The 25,747-nt window shown below is 37.3% G+C and overlaps 2 protein-coding genes across 2 annotated transcripts in view; one reads left to right on the top strand and one right to left on the bottom strand.

Moving 5' to 3' along the window:
• LOC129238131 (proteoglycan Cow) overlaps window positions 1-25,747 on the top strand; it is a 131,150-nt gene that overhangs the window by 40,848 nt on the left and 64,555 nt on the right. Inside the window, exon 5 of the mRNA XM_054873171.1 lies at window positions 18,962-19,110. Coding sequence (XP_054729146.1) covers window positions 18,962-19,110 — 149 coding nt within the window. The remainder of the gene's footprint in view (window positions 1-18,961; window positions 19,111-25,747) is intronic.
• On the bottom strand, window positions 6,462-8,799 carry LOC129239140 (uncharacterized). The gene is made up of 2 exons (XM_054874464.1): window positions 7,470-8,799; window positions 6,462-7,224 (listed from the first exon to the last, which is right to left on the bottom strand). The coding sequence occupies exons 1-2, from the start codon at window positions 7,621-7,623 to the stop codon at window positions 6,968-6,970; spliced, it is 411 nt and encodes a 136-aa protein (XP_054730439.1). The 5' UTR covers window positions 7,624-8,799; the 3' UTR covers window positions 6,462-6,967.

Below are 25,747 nucleotides of genomic sequence, written 5' to 3'. Positions count from 1 at the left end.
ATCGAGTGATATCACACCTTTGGAGTTTTATTAGTTTTATTAGTGGAGGTATGTAAAATCTTAAGGTAGTAGTCTGGTAACTTACACGTTATTTGAGGCCATGTTTGGGACATTTTTTGGAAGGGAAAATAAAATTCAATCGGTTTGATTTTCTGATATGTTATTAAAGGTATCAGAAGGTGTACAAAAAAAAATTTATTTTTTTTTAATGTTTTGATACTATTTTTGTACACTGCAGCAAACAGCAAAAAAAAGAGGTACAGTAGCTGGCCGGCGTGATTTCATCACTTGTGGTCATCCGAAACAGAAAAAACAAATTGCTTATTAATCAGTGTGCTTGTCGTTCTGGCGGGTAGTAAGATCAAATGATTTTGACAAAAAATAACAAAATGGCGGACTTCGTAAGAAAATTGCCTTTTTAAAGTGGAAATCGGACTAAAAAATGGAAATTAGGGACGAAATAAATTTAATCTACTACCCGCCAGAACTGTTGATGTGTAGAAAAACATATCTAAATTTCAGCTCAATCCGTTAGATAGAAAATTTGTTTTCACGACGGCCATCCGGAAAAACGTTGTATTGAGAAAAACGCGTTTAAAGTTTTAGCAATTGAGCCGCGCAAGTACGAGCCGCTCTCATGTATTTCGTCAATATTTCGAATTTCGGTCTAAAATTTGTACAGTATATTACCAATATATCGCACTTTCAAAATATGTAAAAAACCGAAATTCGAAATTTTCAAAATAAGTTACCAGACTACTACCTTAATGCTTTTTGGATAAACCAGCTTCGATTGAGACATTGGAAGCGAACATTACTATAGGTATTCACGAGATACCGGCCGATGTTTCCCAGCGACTCATTCAAAATTGGTGCTTACGGATGGCCGAAATACGGCGCAATTGCAGTCAACTGTTGAAAAGGATTGCCATTAAAAATAAATGTCATGAATGGTTCGACAAAAAAATAGTAAAGATTGCCCAATCAATTTGAATTTTCGTTGTTTTATTTTTCTCAATTGATCACCCATCAATTGATCACATTTTTTAGGAATTTTTACACGAAAATTCCCTTATTTCGCTCCTTATTTGACCCGCATAAATACATAAGAGGGAGCCACATGCGGCGCATCAACTTTTAAATTAACTCCACCTTTAAATTCTGCCTCCATAAAGTGGAGCAGTAAAAGGGAAAATTCCAATTTTATTATGTTACGAGTATTTCTTTTCCATTATCAGTGTTATTATAGCCATTTCAACCTACTTTCCCAAGCCAAACAAGCCAGGGGGAGACTCTCTATAGACACACCACATAAACAAACACACACAATGTATGTGTGTCACACACACGTACACACTTGTGTGCTGACCTAAAATCTGTCTCCATGTCCATACGTGTTTGCTTGCGTCTCTACGTGGCGCACGAGTGTCCCTAACGGACAACTACAATGCACACAGTGACAATTAGAAATGTTAGTGACTATTGTGGACATTGTTGCTACTTTTTTAGTTTTTTTTTAATATTTCTTTTTTGGTTTTTTTTTTTTTTTTGTTTTGCTGTGTGGCACTTAGCTACAGTTTCATTGTAATTTTTTTTCTATATGAAATTTTTATGTTTTTGTGTTCGCTAACCATTTTTTCTAATATGCCATTGTGTCGTTTATTTATTTTTTATTTTTTTGGAATTTTTCTTTTGTTTTGTTTTTGACTGCCACTAACAAACCACCGAAAATACAACGAAACGACACGCTGACTTTTGTAGTACATAACTTCTTTTGTATTTTATTTGTTGGAATTTGATATTTTTTGGTTATTTTGTCTGCTTGGCTGTACTTCGCATAGTTTATAAAAGTTGTTAGCGTCTTTTTTGGTTTCTGTGCAAATGAACTCAGTGGTCGGAAATATTTGTACTTTGTGCCAACGCAGTGAAATTTCGTTATTGCTCCGCAGCCTTGTTGTTATTACAGCTGTTCTAGCTGTTGTTTGGCTAAGGCTCATCCTGTGTTCATGGGACCCCGCTCCCATGTTTACGCGACATTTGCTGCTTGCCAGCGCCAGTGTATTTGCACATACGTCCATAGGTACACTACACCAAAAATAGCAAACACCGAAATTCAATAATGGAAATTCAATATGACAACTTTTTTGTTATTCATTTATTTGGTTAGTATTTTTGTGCTTTTACAAATTTTTGTGGATTCTGGTTGAGTTTACTTACAGGATGCTTCATGGCAATAATTCTTAAATAAAAAAACAATGTTGAAATTTATAGGCTACTAGCAAAAACCCACTCCACTTCTGATGTACCGCTAAAGTAAAATTGTTTTGTGTTTTCTCACGCTTTCTTCTTCTTGATTGGCGCGCTAGCCGCCTAAGAGAATTTGACCGAGTTAAATAATCGTTTCTATCTCACCCTAACCGGCGCCAGTTGGACACATCAAGTGAAGCCCAGTCTTTATCCACCTCATCTTTCCAAGGCAGAGTAGGTTTTCCTCTTACTCTGCTACCACCAGCTGGTACCGCATCGAATACTTTCAGAGCCGGATCTCTTGTATCCATTCGGACGACATGACCCAGCCAACGTAGCCGCTGGATCGTTATTCGCTGCGCTATGTCTATGTCATCGTAAAGCTCATACAGCTCCTTGTTCCATCGCCTACGATATTTGCCGTCGCCAACGTGCAAAAGTCCAAAAATTTTCAGAATCTTTCTCTCAAACACTCCAAGTGGCGCCTCATCGGATATTGTCATCGTCCAAGCTTCAGTGCATGAGAGCCTTAAATAGTGTTAGTTTTTTTCGTCGAGAGAGAACTTTACTATCCAATCGCCTACTTAGTCCAAAGTAGCACTTGTTGGCAAGAGAAGTTCTCCCTTGAACTCCAATGCTGGTATTTTCAATGCAAAATAACCGAAGTCTATTACAACTTCAAAATAATTATTATCAACAGTGGCGTGGATGCCGATACGCAAGTTTGCCGACTGGTGGTTGATGACATGAAGTACTTGGTCTGATCCTCGATCACCTCCGTATCCGGTGATGTGAGCCGCTTGTTATTGCTGATAAAATGCATCAAAGTTTTCATATCAATGCCTGCTATATCAGCAAGCGTTGCAAAGAGATGAGAGCCAAGATACTTAAGTCTTCACCAGGGCAGCCCAGGAGAAGGTGCGGGGTGATTCCACCACATCTCTCATACAATTTAGCCAATCATGACTCGAAGTAATACCGAGTCTTGTTCTCTTGTGAAGGCAACCACGAAATTTGATTTTGTTTACTTCAGCAGATCTCTCGAGCGCTTCTGATCCACTCGTCACTCGTGGTAAGAAAGATTTCCCGAAAGATAAGTGTACTTGCACAGCGTTCGCTGATTGACGGGAAGCCCACCTCTGCAGGAGCAGACCGCAGGTTGTCCACGGAATTCCGATCCTCTCGTTTCGCGGGGTAACTACCAGCTCATCCACCTCGCAGTTTCCTGCAAAATTGTTAAGACCAGGAACCCAGATGTGTATTATATCGAGGAATTCCGATGTTATCGAAAGTATAGTAAGGCATTTGCCAAACAGTTTCGAGTGCACCACCATCGAGCTCAGGGCCCTGTTTTCCGTTTGCCTGTCGGAGTAGCTATTAGCCTCCGGGACAGTTACTTTGTAGGTGAGCAGCCAATCAGCTGCTTCCTTAATTGACGCTACCTCTGACTGGAATACACTGCAGTGGTCCGGTACCCTGAACTTGAGTCGGATGGGGAGCTCCGTGCAGAATACTCCTCCGCCAACCCTTCCATCCAAGTTTGAGCCATTCGTTAACAGGTTCACCAGGGCCTGCCTTCAAATGCTGCTCCCCGCCCTTTCTTCCCTTGAAGGAATGTAAGTGGAGAATGCTCCGCTCGAACTAAACAGGGATGCCCTTTAATCAGTCGTCATAGGGATGAACCCAAAGTTCCTAGGCATACTTTAGTATCCGCAATTGAGGTGAAGCTAGTAGCCTGAGCTTCTCAGTCAAATTGCGGCACGTGTTGCAGCAGTTTTGCCTGCAATGGTTACAGGTACCACATTTAACATTGCTTTAATCGCTAGAGTAGGAATAGTCCGAAGCGCCACACAGATTCCAATGAGGACTGACCTTTGGATTCTCTGCAGCTACATCACCGACGCCATCCTTTCTAGTGAAATTCACCAGCAACGACTTCATACAACAAAACTCGCTTTATAATGGTGTTATTAGAGCCAAAAGCCAACTTTACGCGAGAGGACACATCTTTTTTCAATAGCGTCCTTGCATCTATAAAAGGCTATTTTTGCCTTCCTTATACTATCCTCAATGTTGGGCTTCCACGTTAGCTTATGTCAAGGATTAGACCTGGGTACTTTACCTTGTTAGAACAGAATATTTGAACAGTTAATCATTTATGGTCGTGGAGAAGTAACCATCTTCATATAAGTTGAATAAAATATATTTTTCTTTATTTTTATTTTTGGTAAATCAGAATTTATCGACTTCAAAATGAAACCTCTAAAAGTCCTATAAGTTGTTTTGTGGAAAGTCCACAGTTATATTCAGAATTGAGCCATATCTGATCGTCAACTCCAGCGCCTGCTAGCGGCTCTCAACAAAATTACACACACTCACAGCAATACTAATGAAACTCCAAAGCTACAGCCGAAAGCAGCCGAAGCTAGCGCTGCATTAGTCTGTGTTTTTTTTTGTAAGCTTTTACAAAATAAAATAAAAAATAATAATTTCAAAACCAGAATTTCCCTCAAGATCGATTGAGTGCTTTCGGTGGTAGTTCCATACATACATACATACATGCATGCCTCTAATATGGAAGCACATGCATATCTCATCTTCTATACAGAGTTCCATCAGATGCATAACTGCAGCTAAGAATTCTGTTAACACATTACATGCGGGATGGGTATTAATATATTTAAGACGACGGATCGTATTTTTACTCTAATTGTTTCATTAAACTCAACGTGCCGTTATGTACTTCTTAAATTGTGCTCTTTTTAACACATATCTAGTCCACAATATACATAACACTGCAAGAATTATATATAAAATAAATGTTATTAGAAGTAGTTCGTAGTTTGGTATCAGACCAGTTGCCCGCGGTAACTCATAAACAATTAGCCGCGGTGCCCCGCATACATTAATACATTAAGTTTAAAAACTTCCAACCATTTCCAACGCAACTGAAAGTTATTGGCAACAAGTAGCTGTTGGTGCTTTTGCATAAATAAAAAAAAATTTATGTTTTTGCTAAATTTTTAGACTTTTTATTGTACAAATGGAGGAACAAATAATTTTCTCCACGAAAATTCTTCCCCATAAAACTTTATTACTGCTTCTTCTTTTGTTCGTAGAGTTGCATGTCTCTGGTTGCGCCTGAAAGCGCTCTGTAAGAATGTATATGATACATTTGTAAGCATGGCTCTCACTCTCAACGTAACATTTTCTGTTAAGCAGGCAAAATTGAATTAAATTTATTCTGAATGATAGCACAGGCCTGCGAAATTTAACTTTTTTTAGTTTCTAGAATGGCTGTACTTGTTTCTTGTAGTTTTTTATGCGCTGAAAACGAATCTGACCTTCAAAATGCTCCATCACGTCAGGATTTTTGGTAAATGAAGCCTAAAAGGTCAAAAAATGGCCATTTTAGCCATTTTTGATAATTTTTTTGGGATAGAAAATTTTTTTTTTTCAATTTTCGACGAAAAGGTCGCATAGTACAACTCTTTAGCTTTAAAACCCATTTTTTTAAATTATTGTACGATTTTTAAAAAAAAAGTTATGACATTTTAAAATTAACAGTTTCAGTTACGTATACGTTGGGTATAACGTCTATTGGCTACCTATTCTATCCCAAAAAAAATTATCAAAAATGGCTAAAATGGCCATTTTGTGACCTTTTAGGGTTCATTTACCAAAAATCCTGACGTGATGGAGCATTTTGAAGGTCAGATTCGTTTTCAGCGCATAAAAAACTACAAGAAACAAGTACAGCCATTCTAGAAACTCAACCTCGCAGGACTGTGTAGTTAGCACACGTTGCTACAACAAAAATTTCATAGAATGTTGAGCTGAAAATACCATATAACATTTGTATGTTCGATTATTCGCATGGCCTTTCACAAGAAGTTCTTATAACAGTAAGCCACCAATTCTCATATGGACATAGGAGTATCTAGAGCAGAGGTGGGAAAAGTGACTTTGCGAATAAGTTGGTTGCGCACAGATTATTCAAACTGTACAGTGGAGAAAAGAGTAAAATTTAAAGACCAAATGTGTCAACAATGAAAAATGAATACTTCAAACCATTTATTTTGCACTTAATCCGAGTTTCTTTAAAGAAAATTAAATTGACGACAAATAAACCAAATACTTCAAAACGTAGTTTATCGATTACACTGGTTTACAGCCAAAATGCACCAGAGACGCCGTTATGAAATTCCTATGTAAAATCACCGTCTGATTCCGAAAATCAAGGTTATTTTTTATTCTATGGTAACGTTTTTGAGATATTTACGAATTACCGTTATTTCAAAAAAACAAAAAATTGGGCCCACTTAATCATATATATCTCGAAAACGAATTGAGCGATTCCAAAACCGTTTAAAGCTTTTAAAAGGTAATAAAATTTGCTATAAACTGTGTGTAAAACACTTTCTGCTAGGTCCTGCAGATTTAAAGATAACGAACTATCATAACGGATTTTTTAAATTTTTTTTGTAAAAATATAAAAAAATTTGTACTTTGAGAGAAAGGATCTCGAAAACTGTTTACTTTTTCGTGTATTTTTTGTTTTCACTCTAAGCTCTGTTTTATTACAAAAAAAATAAACTTTGATTAAACAAAATCGATGAACTAATACAAAAGTTACAAGCATTCAAGTAAATATATCCATATAGTAAAACTTAAGTACCCTACAAATAATAGCATATGTACATATGACTCTGTCTTAACTCTATGATCTTATTTTATAATTGAAAAAGTTATGTGTCTTGTTTTGACGCTTATTTATATAAGGATCGGTTTCTCTTATGAGAAACCAACAGTAGTCACCCATCATAGCGACATCCCAGAATCCTTGATACCGACTTTCAATCATTTTCATTTGCTGGTGAAACCTTTCGCCATGCTCGTCGCTTTCGTCGCTAAGATTTTTCGGGAAAAAATTTAAATGGGAGTGCAGAAAATGAATTTTGAAAGACATATTTACTCCTGAAAGAAAATTAAAAAGGGAATTAGATATATACATAAGTGACACATTAGCATATAATTTTCTTAAGCTGGGTTAATCTTCCAATTCAGAACAAATTTTGGTCGTTCTTGTTTGTTCGGAGCAGGGCAATAAATTCAGATTAAGGGCTATATATTCTCATGTAAATTTAAAAATTTGCTTTGAAGTTTTTTGTTTGGTTTTAAAGTTAACTGGGAAAACGGTCTTATATGTGTTTTTTATTTACCCATTTCCGCATAGTTTTTGATTAAATCGTTCAGTATCAGCTCGAAGTTAGGACTTTTGTGTTTGCCTAAAAAAGAAGTAACGACCTTTTCAAAAGAGTCCCACGCTGCTGCCTCCACTGGTGACAATAGTTCTTTGAAATGGGTATTGGCCATTATTTTCCTTATTCGCGGCCCCACAAAAATCCCTTCCTATATTTTTGCTTCTGAAATCTGTGGAAAGATTGTTTTCAAATAATGAAAAGCTTCGCCTTCTTTGTCCAAAGCCTTGACAAAGTTTTTGATAAGGCTGAGCTTGATGTGGAGTGGAGGTAGAATTATTTTTTCCTTTTTTATAAGTGGTGAGTATTTTATGTTATCCACCCCAACTTGAAACTCGATTCGTTCTGGCCAATCCTTTATGATGTAGTGGTCTTGACGTGCTCGGCTATCCCATTTGCATAGAAAGCAACAGTATTTTGTGTATCCAGATTGTAGACCACATAGCTTTCCAATCATGTTCTTCGTATTTAATTAATTTAAGCAATTTTTGCATTGTCTCATATGTTTCCTTCGTATTTACTGCATGCGCGATCGGGATAGATGGCTTTTGGTTGCCAATATGCAATAATACAGCCTTAATTGCCGTCTATGAACAATCGCCACTCTTTTGAATCATATGGTTTACCAAACTGTTTAAATAGACCAGCAATGTTTTTGCAATAACAAACACTGTCCTTCTTCGTATAGTGCTGGGAGAATTGTTCGTGACGAGTCCTATAATATGTTACCTTAACATCGGATGAAACAAATTTAAATTGTTGCATACGAGGGGCATGTAGTTCGGCCTTTTCTTTTGACAATTCCAAATCCCTTATCCAATCAGTGAGTTGTGCTTGTGACAAAGGGTTTCTTTCGTTTTCCGTTTGCAATTCAGTACAACATGATGCCGCGTAATCAGATACTGCTGTTGATAATGAAACTGGAGCCGAAACTAAAGTTAAATTTGATTCTGGCAATGTAGCTTCCGTTGAATTTAGTTCTGGTAATGACACTGTAGATATGCTCGCATAGGTTACTTTTCTAGACTTTCCTACCCCAAATACTTTTGTAGTACAAATATAGCAGTCCGTTGAATGGCAAGTTGGTTCCCTCCACTTCATTGGTGTAATAAATTTCATATGTCGCCTAAATAGATAGTTTAAGAATTATATGTACACATGCTATTATTTGTAGGGTACTTAAGTTTTACTATATGGATATATTTACTTGAATGCTTGTAACTTTTGTATTAGTTCATCGATTTTGTTTAATCAAAGTTTATTTTTTTTGTAATAAAACAGAGCTTAGAGTGAAAACAAAAAATACACGAAAAAGTAAACAGTTTTCGAGATCCTTTCTCTCAAAGTACAAATTTTTTTATATTTTTACAAAAAAAATTAAAAAAATCCGTTATGATAGTTCGTTATCTTTGAATCTGCAGGACCTAGCAGAAAGTGTTTTACACACAGTTTATAGCAAATTTTATTACCTTTTAAAAGCTTTAAACGGTTTTGGAATCGCTCAATTCGTTTTCGAGATATATATGATTAAGTGGGCCCAATTTTTTGTTTTTTTGAAATAACGGTAATTCGTAAATATCTCAAAAACGTTACCATAGAATAAAAAATAACCTTGATTTTCGGAATCAGACGGTGATTTTACATAGGAATTTCATAACGGCGTCTCTGGTGCAGAAAAAAAGTTGAAATTTGTGATCCAGTGTTATTAATATTTATACTCTTGGGACAGTTTCTGGTTAGATGTATTTTTTTTTTTGTCAAATGGCTTGTATTTAATTTATTTCTTTGATTGAAACAAATAAATTTGAAATTAGAACAAATTTGCTCGCAAAAGTACGTAGAAGGCATTATCACTTTTTTCTTTCCTCCTATAAAGAAAATTCTTTGAGTAAAGGATACGAGTACAAACTGTTATCTAAACTTCTCGAGAACTCAATTATATCGCTACGTAGGATTATTATTTCGACTTGCTTTTCAAAATAAACATTTAAAATCATAATCTGACATTAGTGATTTTTAAAAATGATTTATTTATAATTATTTTACAATTTTTTTTTCTGCAGTGCATGGCAAAAAAATTACTTGGAAACTTTGAGTACAGAGAGAGTTAATGAATTACGCTATGAAAGGAAAAACAATAAAATCGTATTTTTTCAGCTGACATACAAAACCATCTCTTTTGCTAATCATACCATTTGCAATTTGCACCATCCGTGCATAAAAAAAAAAATAAATAATTGGCGCGTACACTTCTGTTAGGTGTTTGGCCGAGCTCCTCCTCCTATTTGTGGTGTGCGTCTTGATGTTGTTCCACAAATGGAGGGATCTACAGTTTCAAGCCGACTCCGAAAGGCAGATATTTTTATGAAGAGCTTTTTCATGGCAGAAATACACTCGGAGGTTTGCCATTGCCTGCCGAGGGGCGACCGCTATTAGAAAAATGTTTTTCTTTATTTTGCTTTCACCGAGATTCGAACCAACGACCTCTCTGTGAATTCCGAATGGTAAGCACGCACCAACCCATTCGGCTACGGCGGCCGCCATCCATCCGTGCATACCCCAGCGAATTTACGTATTTCGACTTCAGAGAGAAGTTTTTCATAAACGATGTCAAGCACTAATTTACCGGTCACGTTTCCGTAAAAAGTTTCTAAAGAAATTTAATTAAATATTATACGTTAAGGGGTTATATACAGTTGGAATTTTCAAAAAATCGATTTTTTTATATATATTTCTCTTAATGTACATATATTTAAGAATAGACACAGAGAATTTAATATCGCTCCGGTGAATATTTTTGAAGTTACACGCAAATTTGAAAAGGTGTTTCAGAGTGCTTGAAAGTACAAGGCAAACTTTAAACGACACGAGCTTCTTAAATCATTTTTAGTAATTAATCGAAGATTTTTCTCACGGATAAATATTTGTTTTTATTATATGAACAATTTAAGGTAGAAATTTTGGTCAAAATTCGATTTTTTTTTTATTTTTTTTTTTAGAAACCCGCATTTTTTCAAAAAAATGTATTTTGGTTATTCCTTCGATTAATTACTAGATTTAACATTACTTTAACGAAATATGTTTGGTGTGTGGTTTCCTAATGTCAGAGCATCCAGTTCAGAGATATAGGGGTCACCGCAAAACGTCTTATATGAGAGCAGCTCCCGGAGATCAGCTGTAGCTCCTTACCAAATAAATATTTTTACTAATACTGAGTCTTGAATACAGTTAAAAAATAACATAATATTTTTAAAAAATTTAAGATCAATAAATTCAAAAGTTTTCTCAGAAAAATTTCTGGAAAATTCGCTTTTTTCGACCTTCTAACTGTATATAATGGTGGCCGCCGTAGCCGAACAGGTTGGTGCGTGACTACCATTCGGAATTCACAGAGCGAACATAGGTTCGATTCTCGGTGAAACACCAAAAATTAAGAAAAACATTCTTCTAATAGCGGTCGCCCCTCGGCAGGCAATGGCAAACCTCCGAATGTATTTGAAAAAAATTAAAAAGCTCCTCATAAAAATATTGCCGTTCGGAGTCGGTTTGAAACTGTAGGTCCCTCCATTTATGGAACAACATCAAGACGCACACCACAAATAGGAGGAGGAGCTCGGCCAAATACCCAAAAAGGGTGTACGCGCCAATTATATATATATATATATAACTGTATATAACCGCTAATGGAATCCACGGTTCGATACAAATGACCAAGCCTTGCATGAATTAATTGTATTTTGAGTTTCAGTTTCAATGTCCTATTCCATGTATGTGATATCCTAGGAGGCAAAAAAATATTTTGAATAACAACATCATGCCTGCAATTGAGTTCCTGCAAATCTTGTTTCAAAACGTATATACATAGATTTCATTTGAAAAATGTCTTTCTTTTTCAACAATATTTAAAGCAATTACGTCTTTTTTAATGAAGTTCGTGCCTTAGTAACGCTTTTCCTATTTTCTTCGTAAATGCATTCTTTGAACTTTGAAAGGAAAAAAAATTTTTTTTCAGTAAACAAATTTTCGCTCCAGACTCACTGAAAATTATAAAAATCTCTATGAAAAATATTATAATTTCTATTGCAGTTATATTCAAGCGTTTCTCTAATAGATGTGTGGCGCAAAAGGCACTGCATTTCACCAAACGCATTTGAAATCTTAAATATTTTTTTAAATAATTTTATTCTTATACGTCCACTGTTGCATAAGAAAATTACGAGCAAAGCCACTGCTTATGTTACTACGTTGGTATCAGAACGATTGATTTTAAGGGCGTAAAAATCCGTGCGTTGAGTGACTGATCGCACGAGTAAGCTTTGCCGACCTCTGGCAACTTAGCAAAGCTCTGCCTCACAGCATCAATATTTTCTAGTGCTCTGAAATGTTAACTGACAAATGCCATCCCAACCAAAATGTCGATTAAACGAAATCGATCAGTTCCACCCTGTTTCGTTGTAAGTTCATTTCTGCAAAAAGTGTATACATACTTGTTTATTTAGAGTTTCTATTGATTTGTTGCTTGCCATTTCCCCTCGCTGAATCTAAACGAGCTTAAGTAAATAGAAAAAATCCCATACCCTCAAGTATTGTTTCAAAAACTTTTTCACAATTGACAGTTTTCATTTTCTCCCCTCCCAACGTTTTTTTACACCATCACCTCCACCATGGCCATTTCCTCTCCCTCTTTATACGATTTTTCACATACATAACCGTGTATGTACATATGTATGTACAAACATACATATTTCATACTTTTCAAATAAGTTTCCCATTTTAGCCGTCAATACACTGCGCTTGGATGTATGTATGTGTGTGAATTATTTAATTTCGTGTCGTTTTGCCGTCAGCTGTCAACTGACATTTAAAGTTTTGTTTATTTTGCAAACCTGCAATAACTCAAATTTTCCCTAACCCGTAGCCGCTCATTTCATTAAGTTTTATAGCGAGAGCGGGTTTACCAGTGCTCACGCCAGCGATGCTGCTCTCATTCATGTAATGTCAGTCATATGTAAAAAGTGTGAAAGTAAACTATTTGTGAAGCATCATCGATGAATAAAATATGTGTATAGGTATGTATGTAAGTACCTCAGTACGTTCATTTCGAGATATTGATTCTAGGGGGGTTAATCAAATTGGAAACAGAATTGCAAGCAAATGGCAGCAGAAATGCAAACCATTTCACCTCAATAAACAAAACTCAGCGTATTTAAAAATTTTTAATTAAGGCTCTAAAAATCATTCAAAAATGTCGACTATGACAAAAGTACAGGCTGAACTGTATTGAAAACTTCTCTGACCATATAAAGACAGTACTTAATTTTACTTTTAACGAAGCTTCATTGACTTTATACGGGACAACGCCAGGCCACACACATCTTTGGTGACGCGCCAGAAGCTCCGGGAGCTCGGATGGGAGGTTCTTTTGCATCCACCGTATAGTCCGGATCTCGCACCAAGTGATTACCACCTATTTCTGTCCATGGCGAACGAAAATTGGCTCTCCGAGTTTTTTGACAATAGGGAAGCGAGCTTCTATAAGAGGGGCATTATGAAGTTGGCATCTCGTTGGGAGCTCGTCATCGAACAAAACGGCGCATATTTGACTTAAATCGCATTATTATAACCAATTTTATGAACAATTGAAAATTCAATAAAAATACCGCAAGACTTTTTTGGCAACCTTTATATTGGCGGAAGAACGAGCGAGAGCATACGTGTAAAAAGAGCAAGGCCACACTAACATATCGGGGATTAGGCTGCATCCTTACTAAAATGGCAGGAACATTGGGAAAACTCGACAAAAGGAAGGTGGAACGTTACGCTCATCCCAAACATCGGAAGTTGGCTTAGTCGAAGTTAGGGAGAGCTTAGCTTCCAGCTGACACAATTCCTCGCAGGTCATGGTTGCCCCCAGAGGTAACTACATCGCTTTAGGCTACGTGAGTCGGCTTTTTTGGTCAGTGTGTCATGAAGAGGGAAAAGTAATGCATGCATTTTTTGTATGCCAACGATTTGCGACTAGCAGACGTGATTTAGCCGCATTATTAAAAGACCCAATAACGCCAGAAATATAGTCGACATCGCGATGACTTCAAAGTATGAGTCAGACAAGATTTTGTCAGCAATCAGGATGTGCCACATGCTTTAAAGCACGCAGACGTCTACGAGGCTAGCGACAGCTAAACAGACGAAACCTGATAAAAAACAGACTCTCAAGTCGACGTGAGACAAGTACGGTGAGATGCGATGAGCAGGCCCGTCCCCAGTTGGGAGGTTTCCTTGTGAAAAAGACAAAACATTGGGAAGATTCAACTTTTTGGCGGACTGCATGAGAATAGTAGCTGACGCAGAGTCTAGTGCCGTGTAATACCGGAGGGGATCGGTACATTGGCGGTAGGAGGTTTAGTTCGAGTTAAAGCCCCACACTGACGGCGCACCGGCTTTCGATGCTTCCTCCTCGTTAAAAAAAAAAGAAGAGGTTGTCTGTAAAGTCGGTTTACTGACGATAGTTTAACGTGACAACGTCATAAGAAAATATTGATGGAATGGTTGCAATTTTCAAAACAAAATTTTAATTTTATTTGTTTGATAGATATTTTGTATGGATATAGAGGAGGAGGTAAATGGAATTGCAATGGAATAGGTCATGTTACATTTACACAAACGTGGAAAATGACGAAACATTTATCAAATTCATGAAAGATATCTTCAATTTCGATTGTGCATCAGACGTTAATAAGTCAACAACACTAAGAGGCACCATCATCGATTTGCCTTTTTCAAGACACTTTACACTCGAAACACTCCCTTTCATTTCCTACTTTTTCTATCATCGTCCTATTCTCAACAGAGAAATGGTTCATTACCATTCACACAGAAAGAAGGCATGTGCAAATACAAGTATGTGAATTTATATACCTACATATGCGCATATACATACATATATATGCTCACTCAAGTAGGATAGAGCCAGATGTCGAACGTTGCCGTTCGTTTGCTTTTTTGCTTTGTTTGCTTTGTCGTTCGTTCCGCGCTTTCGCTTGCAGTTCATTCAAGGTAACGGCAATGAGCAAGGTAACGGCAAATGAGCAAGGTAACGGCAAATGAGCAAGGTAACGACAAATGAGCAAGGTAACGGTAAATAAGCAAGGTAACGACACATTTTTTCGTGAGTGCAGCCGGCTAAATCGAATTATAAGACGTTATCATGTCAAAAATATTATTTATATAAAGGAACGTCTGATGAGCCTCGCTGTTCTAAAACTTGCGTTTTTGGGCAACATCCAGTTTTTCTATGCCTTATTATTCATTTTTATTATATTTACATATTTCGAATGGCTCTTCACATCCTAAAGAAACCACCACAAACAAAGCTGTACAGGATAACGGCTGTCGGTTTGTTCCGCAGTTATTGTAGCTCCATATAGTCGACGTTATTGGCTTCATCAGCTCTGAAAACTGTTCAAAATTTTCTAGTAAACAATTGCATATACATTACTTTACATTCTCTAACACTAACACAAACAAAGATTCTTGAAATGAGTAGGGGAAGCAGATGCGAGTGGAGTACTGGAGAATAAAAATGATACTGCCACTGAAAGTTGGAAAGCACTGGACTGTTTCTAAAAATTATATTGCTAATAACTGAATAAATATTTGCTTCGAGATGCTGCAAAAGCAATACAGCAAAATTGTGAATGTGCGTTTGCTAACAAAATTTTAAGCATCAATGAACCCAGTGAAATGGCATAAAATATTTTTGCAGTGGTCACAGCAACCAAACAAGAACAACAACCCAACCGTTAGAATGTTATAAAAACAATAACAAAATTGAAGATTAAGTACCAAAGAGCTGGCTTGCATAGACAAACATATGGTTGTGAGGAGAGTAGGAGTAGCGGTTTGTGGTGAAAGAAGAGAGTGACAATGTGCCACTTCTCATGTCTTTACCCAACACAGCTTATTGCGAAGTTTCATGTGCACTGCTTACACGCACACATGCATGTAAGTGCGTAAAAACTACTTATATAAGTTTAAGTGTATGCAAATTTTTGGCAAATCGTGCGTGTATGTATTAAGTAGAAGAGCACAATATTTTTATAGCATTTCAAACATGGCATTAGAGTAAGTGAATGGAGTGCAGGAAGAACGAAGGGGTCTAAATGGAGAAGAACGGGGAGTTGAAATTAATTATGTGAAAATATACTTACGAGGCCACGTGCGGGGATTATTTCACTCTTCTTCATGCAAAATCGTTAAGTTGTCAGTAAAGAGCTGATGGAAGGGTCTTGCCTGCGCTTGAGATGAATGATGGGAGCGACTAAGCTAAAGTTTCGGACAAATTTGATAAGCAGTGGCAGTATGCAAATCTGAAGCATATCAAGGAGAAACCCATTATGCCATAACAGGACCAAATTTGTTAATGTATTTTTGTTAATACTTCTCTGGAATAACTGCGATTCGTAAATCGCATAAAATTTTTAAATATTTTAATAAGTTAGGGTAAGGAAAACACTCACGCGTTCTCTGATTAACGATATATTTTACTAATAGCAGATTTCTCTGGTTTTTATTTTTGAATTTTTTGGAACATAAAATTTAAAATAAAAATAAAAAAATTACTATTAGATATAATAGAAACCATTGAGCTATAGCATGGTTTTGCATTTTTCTATTAGAGGGTATAAGGTTAAGATAATTTTATAAAAAAAATGTTAAAACTTAAAATTTAAAGCACAAAGAACAAGAATTACAAAAAACTCGTATTATTAGGTAATATAGCCATTAGAGAATCGATTTCGCTCAGGCATTAAGAAAATTAAGGGCACCATTTAGGCGCTACCAAATAATAAAACTGCCGGCGTTGACGGGATTTCAGATCAGTTTTACAAATGCCAATCCGCGCTATCTGCTTCATTTTTGTGCCTCGATCAAAAGACGAAAAATACATTGTCTCAAAATCACCGCAGTATAATCCTTTTGCAAATTCTGGTCGCAAGTCTGGGAAACTTGAAGGCTATCAGTCGAAAGGAAAGCTAGAAGCATCGTGAAGAGACGGAGCGAATTAAATTACATTGCCAGGAATCGCACAAGATGGCGCACAGGCGTGGTTGATGCCCTATGTCCCACGAGGGTTTGAGGAACGGAAGAACAGAAGAAAAAGAAGTAGCCTTTGAGTAGTATGAATTTTAATTTTTTTAAGATAAATTTATAAAAAAAATTTAAAAACCTAAAATAAAAATAATTTAAAAAAACAAGTAATAAAAAAACTGTTTTATAAAATAATAGCAGCTATTGAGCTATAAAATTAAGATCAACTTATTTTCTTTTAAAAAACTTATAATTTAAAACTGAAACAAAAATTATTAGATATGGGCTCTAACAAATTTGTTAATTTAAAAATAAAAGTTTTTTCATTTCTAAAATTTGTCCTGTGTTTTGCATTTTCCTGCCATTTGCATGCGAGTATTTGAAAAAATTACCAATACAGGAAAAATAAAAAATCAATTGAAGAGCGCGTAGTAGATTTGGAAAATTTATCTTCATAATATCCCCTTTTTAAGTATTAGGTTTTTGTTTTGTTTTAATCTGCTTCTATAAAAGAAATTTTTTTTTACTAAATTTTACACTTTTCTTCAAATGCAATGAGTTATGTTATATATTATTTAAAAAGGTGGATTAAACGGAGCACACCCATATTTTTACTTCATTAGTTATTTACGCAAATTAATTTTAACTACTTTTTTACTAAAGCACCAATTTCGAACTTCGAAGGTCCATATTTTTACCTCCTTAGTTATTGACACACATTAATTTTAAATGATTTATTACTATATGCCTGATTTCGAACTTCGAAGGTCCATATTTCAATTTTGGAGGCTAACTTCGAACATCGGAAAATAGCTTTTCTTGATTTCATAATTTTTTACTAAAGCCCTGATTTCAAACTTCGAAGGTCCATATTTTGAAGGCTAACTTCGAAAATCGGAGAAATATTTTTACTTCTTTTGTTATTGACACACATTAATTTTAAATGATTTTTTACTAAAGCCCCGATTTCGAATTTCCAAGGTACATATTTCAATTGCGGAGACTAACTTCGAAAATAAAAGAAATATATTTTCTTCTTTAGTTGTTTACGCACATTAATTTTAAATGATCTTTAACTAAAGCTCCAATTTCGAACTTCGAATATACATATTTCGATTGCGGAGGCTAACTTCGAAAATCGGAGAAATATTTTTACGTCTTTAATAATTGGCATACATTCATTTTAAATGATCTTTTACTAAAGCCGTGAATTCGAACTTCGAATGTCCATATTTCGATTGCGGAGACTTACTTCGAAAATCGGAAAAAAATATGTTTACTATACATCTTTAATTATTGACACACATTAATTTTACATGATTTTTTACTAAAGCTCCAATTTCGGATTTCGAAGGTCTATTTTTCCTTAGTTATTGACACACATTAATTTTAAATGATTTATTACTATATCCCCGATTTCGAACTTCGAAGGTCCATATTTCAGGGGCTAACTTCGTAAATCGGAGAAATATATTTTCTCCTTTAGTTATTTACGCACATTAATTTTAAATGATCTTTTACTAAAGCCCCAATTTTGAACTTCGAATATACATATTTCGATTACGGAGGCTAACTTCGAAAATTGGAGAAATTACTATTGTAATATACTTATAATTAAATCTCTTAAAAAAACTTGCTTTGGTCTAATACCTAGAAAAAGTGTTAATTTTGCTGCGTAGTGTAATTCACAAATTCCATAAAGCGCGGCCATAGGCACTTAATTATGAATGGCTCTGTTGAAAAAAAAGATCGCGAAACAGATTATTCGAAAAGTCTTGAGAATTCAAAACACTGCCTCAAATTTTTATAAAATTCATACTTGAAAATGTTTTGGAAAAATTCATGGTTATGACACCTTGTGAAATTTAGAGAAAAATCTGTTAAGAATGCTTAAAAAACGGCCAATTTGAATTAAGATTAAGTATCTTTTTTTTGTGTATTGAATGCATATTTGTGCATATGGGAATGTATGTGTGTATGTGTGTGTGTGATATATTTTCAGTGAACGCTGGCATCTGACTGGCGCTGCCAACATTTCTTACTTGCTAACAAACTATAATTTGCATAAGAAATTAATTTTCCACTACTCCACTCACTCACTCACTCTGCACGCCACAACCACAGCCATGGCGATTTCCTGCACTCAACTTTCAACTGTTCAATAACGTCACGTTTACTCTCTTTCTCCCTTTTCTCATTTATTTTTCTTCCATTCTGCTACTTGGTTAACTACTGCTCGTCGCTTATCCGCTGCTGTGTGGCCACTGAACGTGCCGTTACATCCTCGCTATCATCCATCCACTTCCGATGCTGCTGATGCGCCTGTCTGCCTTTTTGTGAAAATATATTTTGTTTGCTTGCAGCAACTGCAAGCCATGCCCAGTAGCAAAGCCGACTTTCTTATGTGGCGCCGACAACCGCACCTACTCGTCGCTATGCAGATTGGATTACCACAACTGCATACATTCAACATCCATAAGGATAGCGTGCAAGGGATTCTGTCCATGCAAGGGTAAGTAGAAATAGACTTTATTGCTATGCTATTCGTATATGGTATAAATTTTGCCGACCAATAACTTGTAGCATTTTCCGCAACGCAGAAGCAGCACTTGAAATCAAGTAGCAAAAGGACGCTTTGACTAAAACGTACGCAATGTGTCTATCTATCAGTGTGTGTGTGTGTGTGTTTTTTTTCGTTTCGTTTTTTTTGTTATAACATAAATGTCAAGTGCTTTTGTAAAAATGAAGTTGTCTTAATATTCTGGCAAAGTAAACACGCCAGTTGACAAGCTTTGACAGCAATTTGCAAATTGAAAAAGCGCAATCTAAACTACGCTGCTGAAATTGAAATAGCAAATGAAAAACTACAGCAGCTGCAATGAAGCTGAATTAGGAGCCAAATGAACGCATTTGCATACAAAATAGCGCTGTGATATTAAAAATTTAATGATGCCAAAGGCACGAGACTGTTTTGCAAACCAAAGTATGGCGTCAAACTTTGTGCGACCGATGTGCTCCGCGCTCCCTCTAAAGTCGCTTTCTTTGTAGGCTGCCAGGCCGCGGTCAAGGCTCTTGGGTTAATAATGAGTAGTTCGAAATGTATTAAAAATGTTAAAATCGAATAATGATGCACGGATCTCATCAACAGCGCAGCATTTTTATGTATTAAGTTTCGGAAAATAAGAAAGTTGGCTAGTACGCGGGAATGGGAACTGAGAAAGGACTTGGAAATCAAGTTCAAATGCACTCATAAATTGAAGAAAAGACTAGAGCAGCTATTTATGGCAGATAGACTTATACAGAGCATTGCATTCCCTTTCCTACAGAGCATTGCATTTCCTTTCACCAGCATTTGATGGACGAAAAGGACGGAGCTTTCGGAAATATAGGCAGTTCTCATCCGAGGCTTTGTTTGTATTTTCATTGGGAAGGATTTTTTCGTGGCGGGTTCCAAATCCAGCGCACAACCAGCTATCTTGGGTTGCTTCTCCCTCTCATATCAGCTCGTTCTCGAACGGGTGTTCGGAAGCTAATCAGAGGACACTTGGGTTAAGCCCGGAAGTTGTGAGCTGCTTGAACCATATGTACAAGAATCGTCCTGGCCACTCCCAGGTAAATGACAATCAGTGACTTTCCCCTCTTGTGTGGACTTCTACATATGGAAGCAGCCTCCAGTGAGTAAAGATCCAGTGGCTACGTTGGCCGGATCATGTCGTCCGAATGGATACAAACGCTCCGGGTCTGAAAGTATCTGATGCGGTACCAGCTGGTGGTAGCAGAGTAAGAGGAAGGCCTTCTCTACGTTCGAAATACCAGGTGGAGAAGGACTTGACTTCACTTAGTGTGTCCAACTGGCGCCGGTTAGCACAAGAAAGAAACGATTGGCACGTTTTTTAAACTCGTCCAAAATCGCGTAAGGGGTTATCACACCAATCCAGATGAAGAAGAAAAATACATCGCCTACTGGTTCAGAGCAGAGTATAACGATTTCTGCGAGATATGTAAATATGAGGAATATATCGAGTTTATTCGGCACTTCCTGTGCGATTTCCACGCAATTTGAAGTAACTTCGCAGGGCAGCTACTTCTTTGATAATAGAAACTATTTAGGTACAGCCTCCCTAGAAGGGCTAATTGGATTCACAAGAAAATTGATGAGGGTTAAAGAAATGTAAAAGTAAGACTGGAAAAGGACATGCAAGTTTCAACAAGCTGAGGTTAGGGTAGGTTGAAGCAGTGGGACGCACTCAGGCTCATAGCCCGTTGTGTTACCGCGTAGGGAACTTGTTCCTATCTCTCCTAAAATCAGTGTGTGCGTTTTGAAAATTCTAGAATATCTCTGATTTCTGCAGAGCTGAGATCTTCCAATTCATTAAAAAAATGTCTACCTCGAATAGTAGACCTTCGTCTGGCTAGTGCAAGATAATGGCACAGACGGTGCGAGGTCGTGTCTTCCTTACCCGGACAGCTTCTACAGAATTCGTGTGTTTTAGGTCCAAAAAGGAAATACCTCTCCAAAGCAAGATAAGAAGATAATTGATTTGCTTGTGAGAAAGTCCGGCTTTTTGTTGCGTGAAACTGAAGCAGTTTTAAGAAAAAGTGGTGATAATGTATTCAAAGACACGCAAACTATGGAAGACATTGAAAAAGCGCTAAGCGGTAAGGCAAATTCAGAACGAAATTGGGCAAACGTGTTATCCCTTTTTGGGTGTTTGGCCGAGCTCCTCCTCCTATTTGTGGTGTGCGTCTTGATGTTGTTCCAAAAATGGAGGGACCTACAGTTTCAAGCCGACTCCGAACGGTAGATATTTTTATGAGGAGCTTTTCCATGGCAGAAATACACTCGGAGGTTTGCCATTGGCTGCCGAGGGGCGAGCGCTTTAAAAAAAAATGTTTTTCTTAATTTTGGTGTTTCACCGAGATTCAAGTTCGAGTTCTCTCTGTGAATTCCGAATGGTAGTCGTGCACCAACCCATTCGGTAGTGGAGGTCTAATTATTACCATCAGCCAACCTTTGGAATTCGCAAGAAGAAAAGTGATAGGCATTGGAAAAGGGAGTGGGACACCTTCCACATAAACTCAAACTTCCGAATCGCTTTCCTCCGGAATCACCAAAGCTGAAATAATTAAATTGGATACAGTTTCACAAATTGTGAATACCTGCATTGCCATGGAAATACCATGCAATCTGAAACCTCCATACAGCTTTTTTCTGGAACCGCTTACGCTAAGCTACTGAAATTTCATACCTTTACACAAATTACCAATGCCAAACTTGTGGTGAGAAGCAAAAGGTAGATGAAATGGGGCGTAGCACCTTACATATAAACTTAAATGCCATATCTTGTGTAACAAATTTTTATGGACCAGAGCTTAAAATAAAATTACGTAAATATAAAATACATCACAGGAAAAATTATAAAAATGCGATTTCAACTCAGGCATTCCAGTACCACAAACTCATTACGATGATTACTTATGTGTATATATAAAGGGTGTTTTTTTTAGAGGTTAGGTTTTCAAAATGAAATAAAACGTATATAATTTAATGCTATGGCCAAGAATTTAGCTTTATTATAAAGATAAGGGTTTGCCATTATGTTTTAAAAATGATTTCGGGCAAGTGGCCGCCGCGGCTGGCTCGAATAAATTCCAGCCGAGAGGCCCAATTTTCGACCACTTTTTGCAGCAATTGGGGCCGTATGTCAGCAATAACGCGCCGAATATTCTCTTCCAAGACGTCAATCGTCTCGGTCTTATCTGCGTAGACAAGCGACTTCACATAGCCCCACAAGAAATAGTCCAGCGGTGTTATATCGCACGATCTTGGAGGCCACGCCACAGGTCCACGGCGCGAGATAATGCGCTCACCAAAAGTTTCCTTCAATAAATCGATTGTTGCGTTGGCTCTATGGCATGTAGCGCCGTCTTGTTGGAACCAAAGGTCGTCCACATCAACATCGTCCAATTCAGGCACGAAAAAGTCATTAATCATGGCTCTATAGCGCTCTCCATTGACTGTAACATTATGGCCGGCTTCATTTTTAAAGAAATATGGACCAATGATTCCCTCTGCCCATAGAGCACACCAAACAGTGCCTTTTTGAGGATGTAACGACAATTTTGCTTATTGACATACCCATTCAACCAAAAGTGAGCTTCATCGCTGAACAAAATTTTCTTCGATGCGTCGCGCGAACCGAACCATTATTTTCGTAATAAATTTGCACGATTTGCAAACGTTGTTCAGGTGTAAGTCTATTCATTATGAAATGGCAAACCAAACTGAGCATAAATCAAGTGACAGCTGTCAAAAAGACCATCTACGAAAAAAGTAGTGCTAACTTGAAAACCTAACCTCTAAAAAAACACCCTTTATTAGTGATATATTTCAATTGAAATTGGAAAAAACCTACTACAGGGTCCGGCACTCGAAATGTTACCAACTAAAAAGGCCATACATTTAGTTTGGAATATTACTTTTATTCAATTGAGAGGTTCAGAAACAAATCGCAAGCTGCCTGAATGTGACTTGCAGGTATTTTGGCCCACTCGCGGTCAATGGCTTTTTTCAGTGCCTCGAGAGTGGTGAATCTTGTAGTTCGGGCCTTGCTCTCCAAAGTGTCCCAAAAAGAATAATCCATCAGATTCGCGTCTGCTGAATTTGAGAGCCATTGTGTGGACGTTATGAAGTTTGGAACGTGGTTTTTTAGCCATGGTTCACTCGAGCTTTGTGAGACGATGCCGAGTCCTATTGAAAAGTCCATGGTCTGCCACCGAAATATTTGTCTGCTTACGGCTTCAAAGCAACCTCCAGAAAACTTTCCCGACAATATTTCGCATTTACCTTGACACCAGGCCCCGATGAAAACGGTTGCAGACCACCCATCTGCGGTTACAGCGGCCCAAACCATTACCTGTGGCGGGTGCTGCCTTCTGGTGGCCAATCGATGACTCAAATTCTCGTATGAACGGTCGGTCAAATTAACCCTATTGTTTTGGGAGTTTTCGAATTGCTCATTTTGAAAACTTTCAACACACACAACTTTCGGAAATTGACCGCTTTCGGCCAAGCGAAGCAACTCCTTCGCTCTCTCACTCTGACTTGTTGCTGCTTTGGTGTGAGATCATGCGCCTTTTGGATCTTGTAAGACGTGACTTTGAGATCATTTTTCAGTATGCGGTGGATGCTACGATCAGATATTTTCAGTTTTTTTCGCCATTTGATTGGCACTTTGTCGGGGATTTCGCTCAAGTCACTTATTCACTTTTCGAACCATTTCACGTGACGTTGCAGTCTTTTGATGACCACCCCCATGACGTTTCGCGCTGCTACCAGAATCTTTGTAACGAGAAATGGTGCGATAAACAAAACCTTTAATTACTTTAAGGTGCTCGAGCTCACGAACAATCGCTGGTTGTGATTTTCCGCGAGCGGTCTGAGAAATGAAATAAAACAAAATTAATAAAATATCTGTATATGTACTTTGTTTTTTCCATTTTCTAAAAATATTATATTATGAAATATAGAACACTTCACAAATAAATCGTATCTGTATCAAATAAGCTGGGAGTGACTGTAGATTATTATCATTCACACTGTACAAACTGTACCAAGGCTAATCAAGCAAAGAAATATTGTAATACAATTATCTAATGGCATGCGATTGTATGTATCGGGTGTTTTTTTTTTAGCTGCATGAGAATTATCGATTGACCTGACAGCTGAGATTGAGTGAACTTTGAAAAAAAAAACAAATCTATTCACGAAGTTCATAAAGCACTTGCCATACAGCGCGTTTAACAATCGATTTGTTGCAAAATCAATTTGGGGGCAACTTTCTAGATGTCGGTATTTATTTATTCAAGTCAATGATTATAATAGATTCTTATAGGCTAAGTAGACATATCTTAAGCTTAAAAAGTTCTAAAAAGTACTAAAAAAACGATTTATAAGCAATATTCAATATCAATCAAATTTCATTAGGGGATCTTTTGAAAATGACGAATCTATCTCAACAAATTTAGAGATTTTTTTAAACTCAATTAAGGCTCTGGTAAAAGGAACACTTCGAGCAGAAAGAAATTCTGAGAGACCAACGTAGAAAAACTCGGATCTACGAAGAGCTCTGGCCGGAATATTAAAAAAAATTCCGTCTAGAAGTACGAGAAAGTCAACAGTTCAACGGATCTAATCGAAAACGAAGGGCAGAGATAAAATTATTTCCCCGTTCTGCAACGATTTTAAGTTAGGATCCGAAAAGCGTTAATTACGCAATACGAAATGCAAGAACACTTTTCGGATTCGTTCAATTCTAGCAGCATGGCACATATAATAGAAAAAGCTTCGGCGTATAAGGGTTAGAGAAGTGGGCACTATGACGCCTAACAAAAGGAAGGATGGCATAAGAATTGGTAATAATAAAATTCCTATGACTAGCAAAAGTAAGCTACGAATCAAATATTATACGCAAGTCTCTAATTTCATTTACACGTGGCAAGGACTTTGTTTTTTTTTTTTTTTTGTTTTTTTTTTTTTGTTTTTTTTTTGTCGGGACAACTAGCAAGTGCAGCACTCAGACATTAATTGAGTCCATTGTACTACACTTGGATTCCCTTTTAATTTTCTTTAAATCTACCCGATCTCCGAAGAAATCTGAGTAGATCTTGTGGTGCCAAGGAGCCAAGATGGTCGCTTCTTAACACATCAGTGCCAAAGACCTCAACCCTGATTCGAGTGAAGGCGGGGCAGACACACAGGAAGTGGTCCGCCATCTCATCCTCCTCTCCACAAGCTGGGCAGAGTACACTGTCTGAGATACCCAACCTTTCCATGTGCTTTGCCCACAGAAAGTGGTCCGTCATCAGTCCAACCAGCCGTCTACACTCCCCTCTGCCTAATGACAGAAGGGTTTGCGACAGTCGATCGGACATGACAAGTAACATCAGTTTTGTCCATCTGCAGCCTCTCTCAGCCTGCCAAGCTCGCTTGTGGGTGGTAGTTACCCATTTGCTAACCGTGGCCGTGATGGCCGCAGAGGGGAGTGGCAAAGAAGTTGGCCTCAGAGCCCATCTTAGCTAAGGAGTCAGAGGTCTCGTTACCCGCGATACCCACGTGTCCCGGGACCTATGTTAGCATCAGGCTATAT

This window comes from Anastrepha obliqua, chromosome 1, assembly GCF_027943255.1.
Source record: "Anastrepha obliqua isolate idAnaObli1 chromosome 1, idAnaObli1_1.0, whole genome shotgun sequence".
Lineage (NCBI taxonomy): Eukaryota > Metazoa > Arthropoda > Insecta > Diptera > Tephritidae > Anastrepha > Anastrepha obliqua.
This window is presented reverse-complemented; position numbering and strand designations above follow the sequence as displayed.

Excerpts from the sequence above, each read along its gene's own strand:
- LOC129239140 (XM_054874464.1), bottom strand. The coding sequence starts at position 7,623 with ATGGCCAATACCCATTTCAAAGAACTATTGTCACCAGTGGAGGCAGCA. Across the intron at positions 7,225-7,469 it reads CAAAAACTATGCGGAAATGG|GAGTAAATATGTCTTTCAAA; the intron begins GTAAATAAAAAA and ends ATTTTCTTTCAG.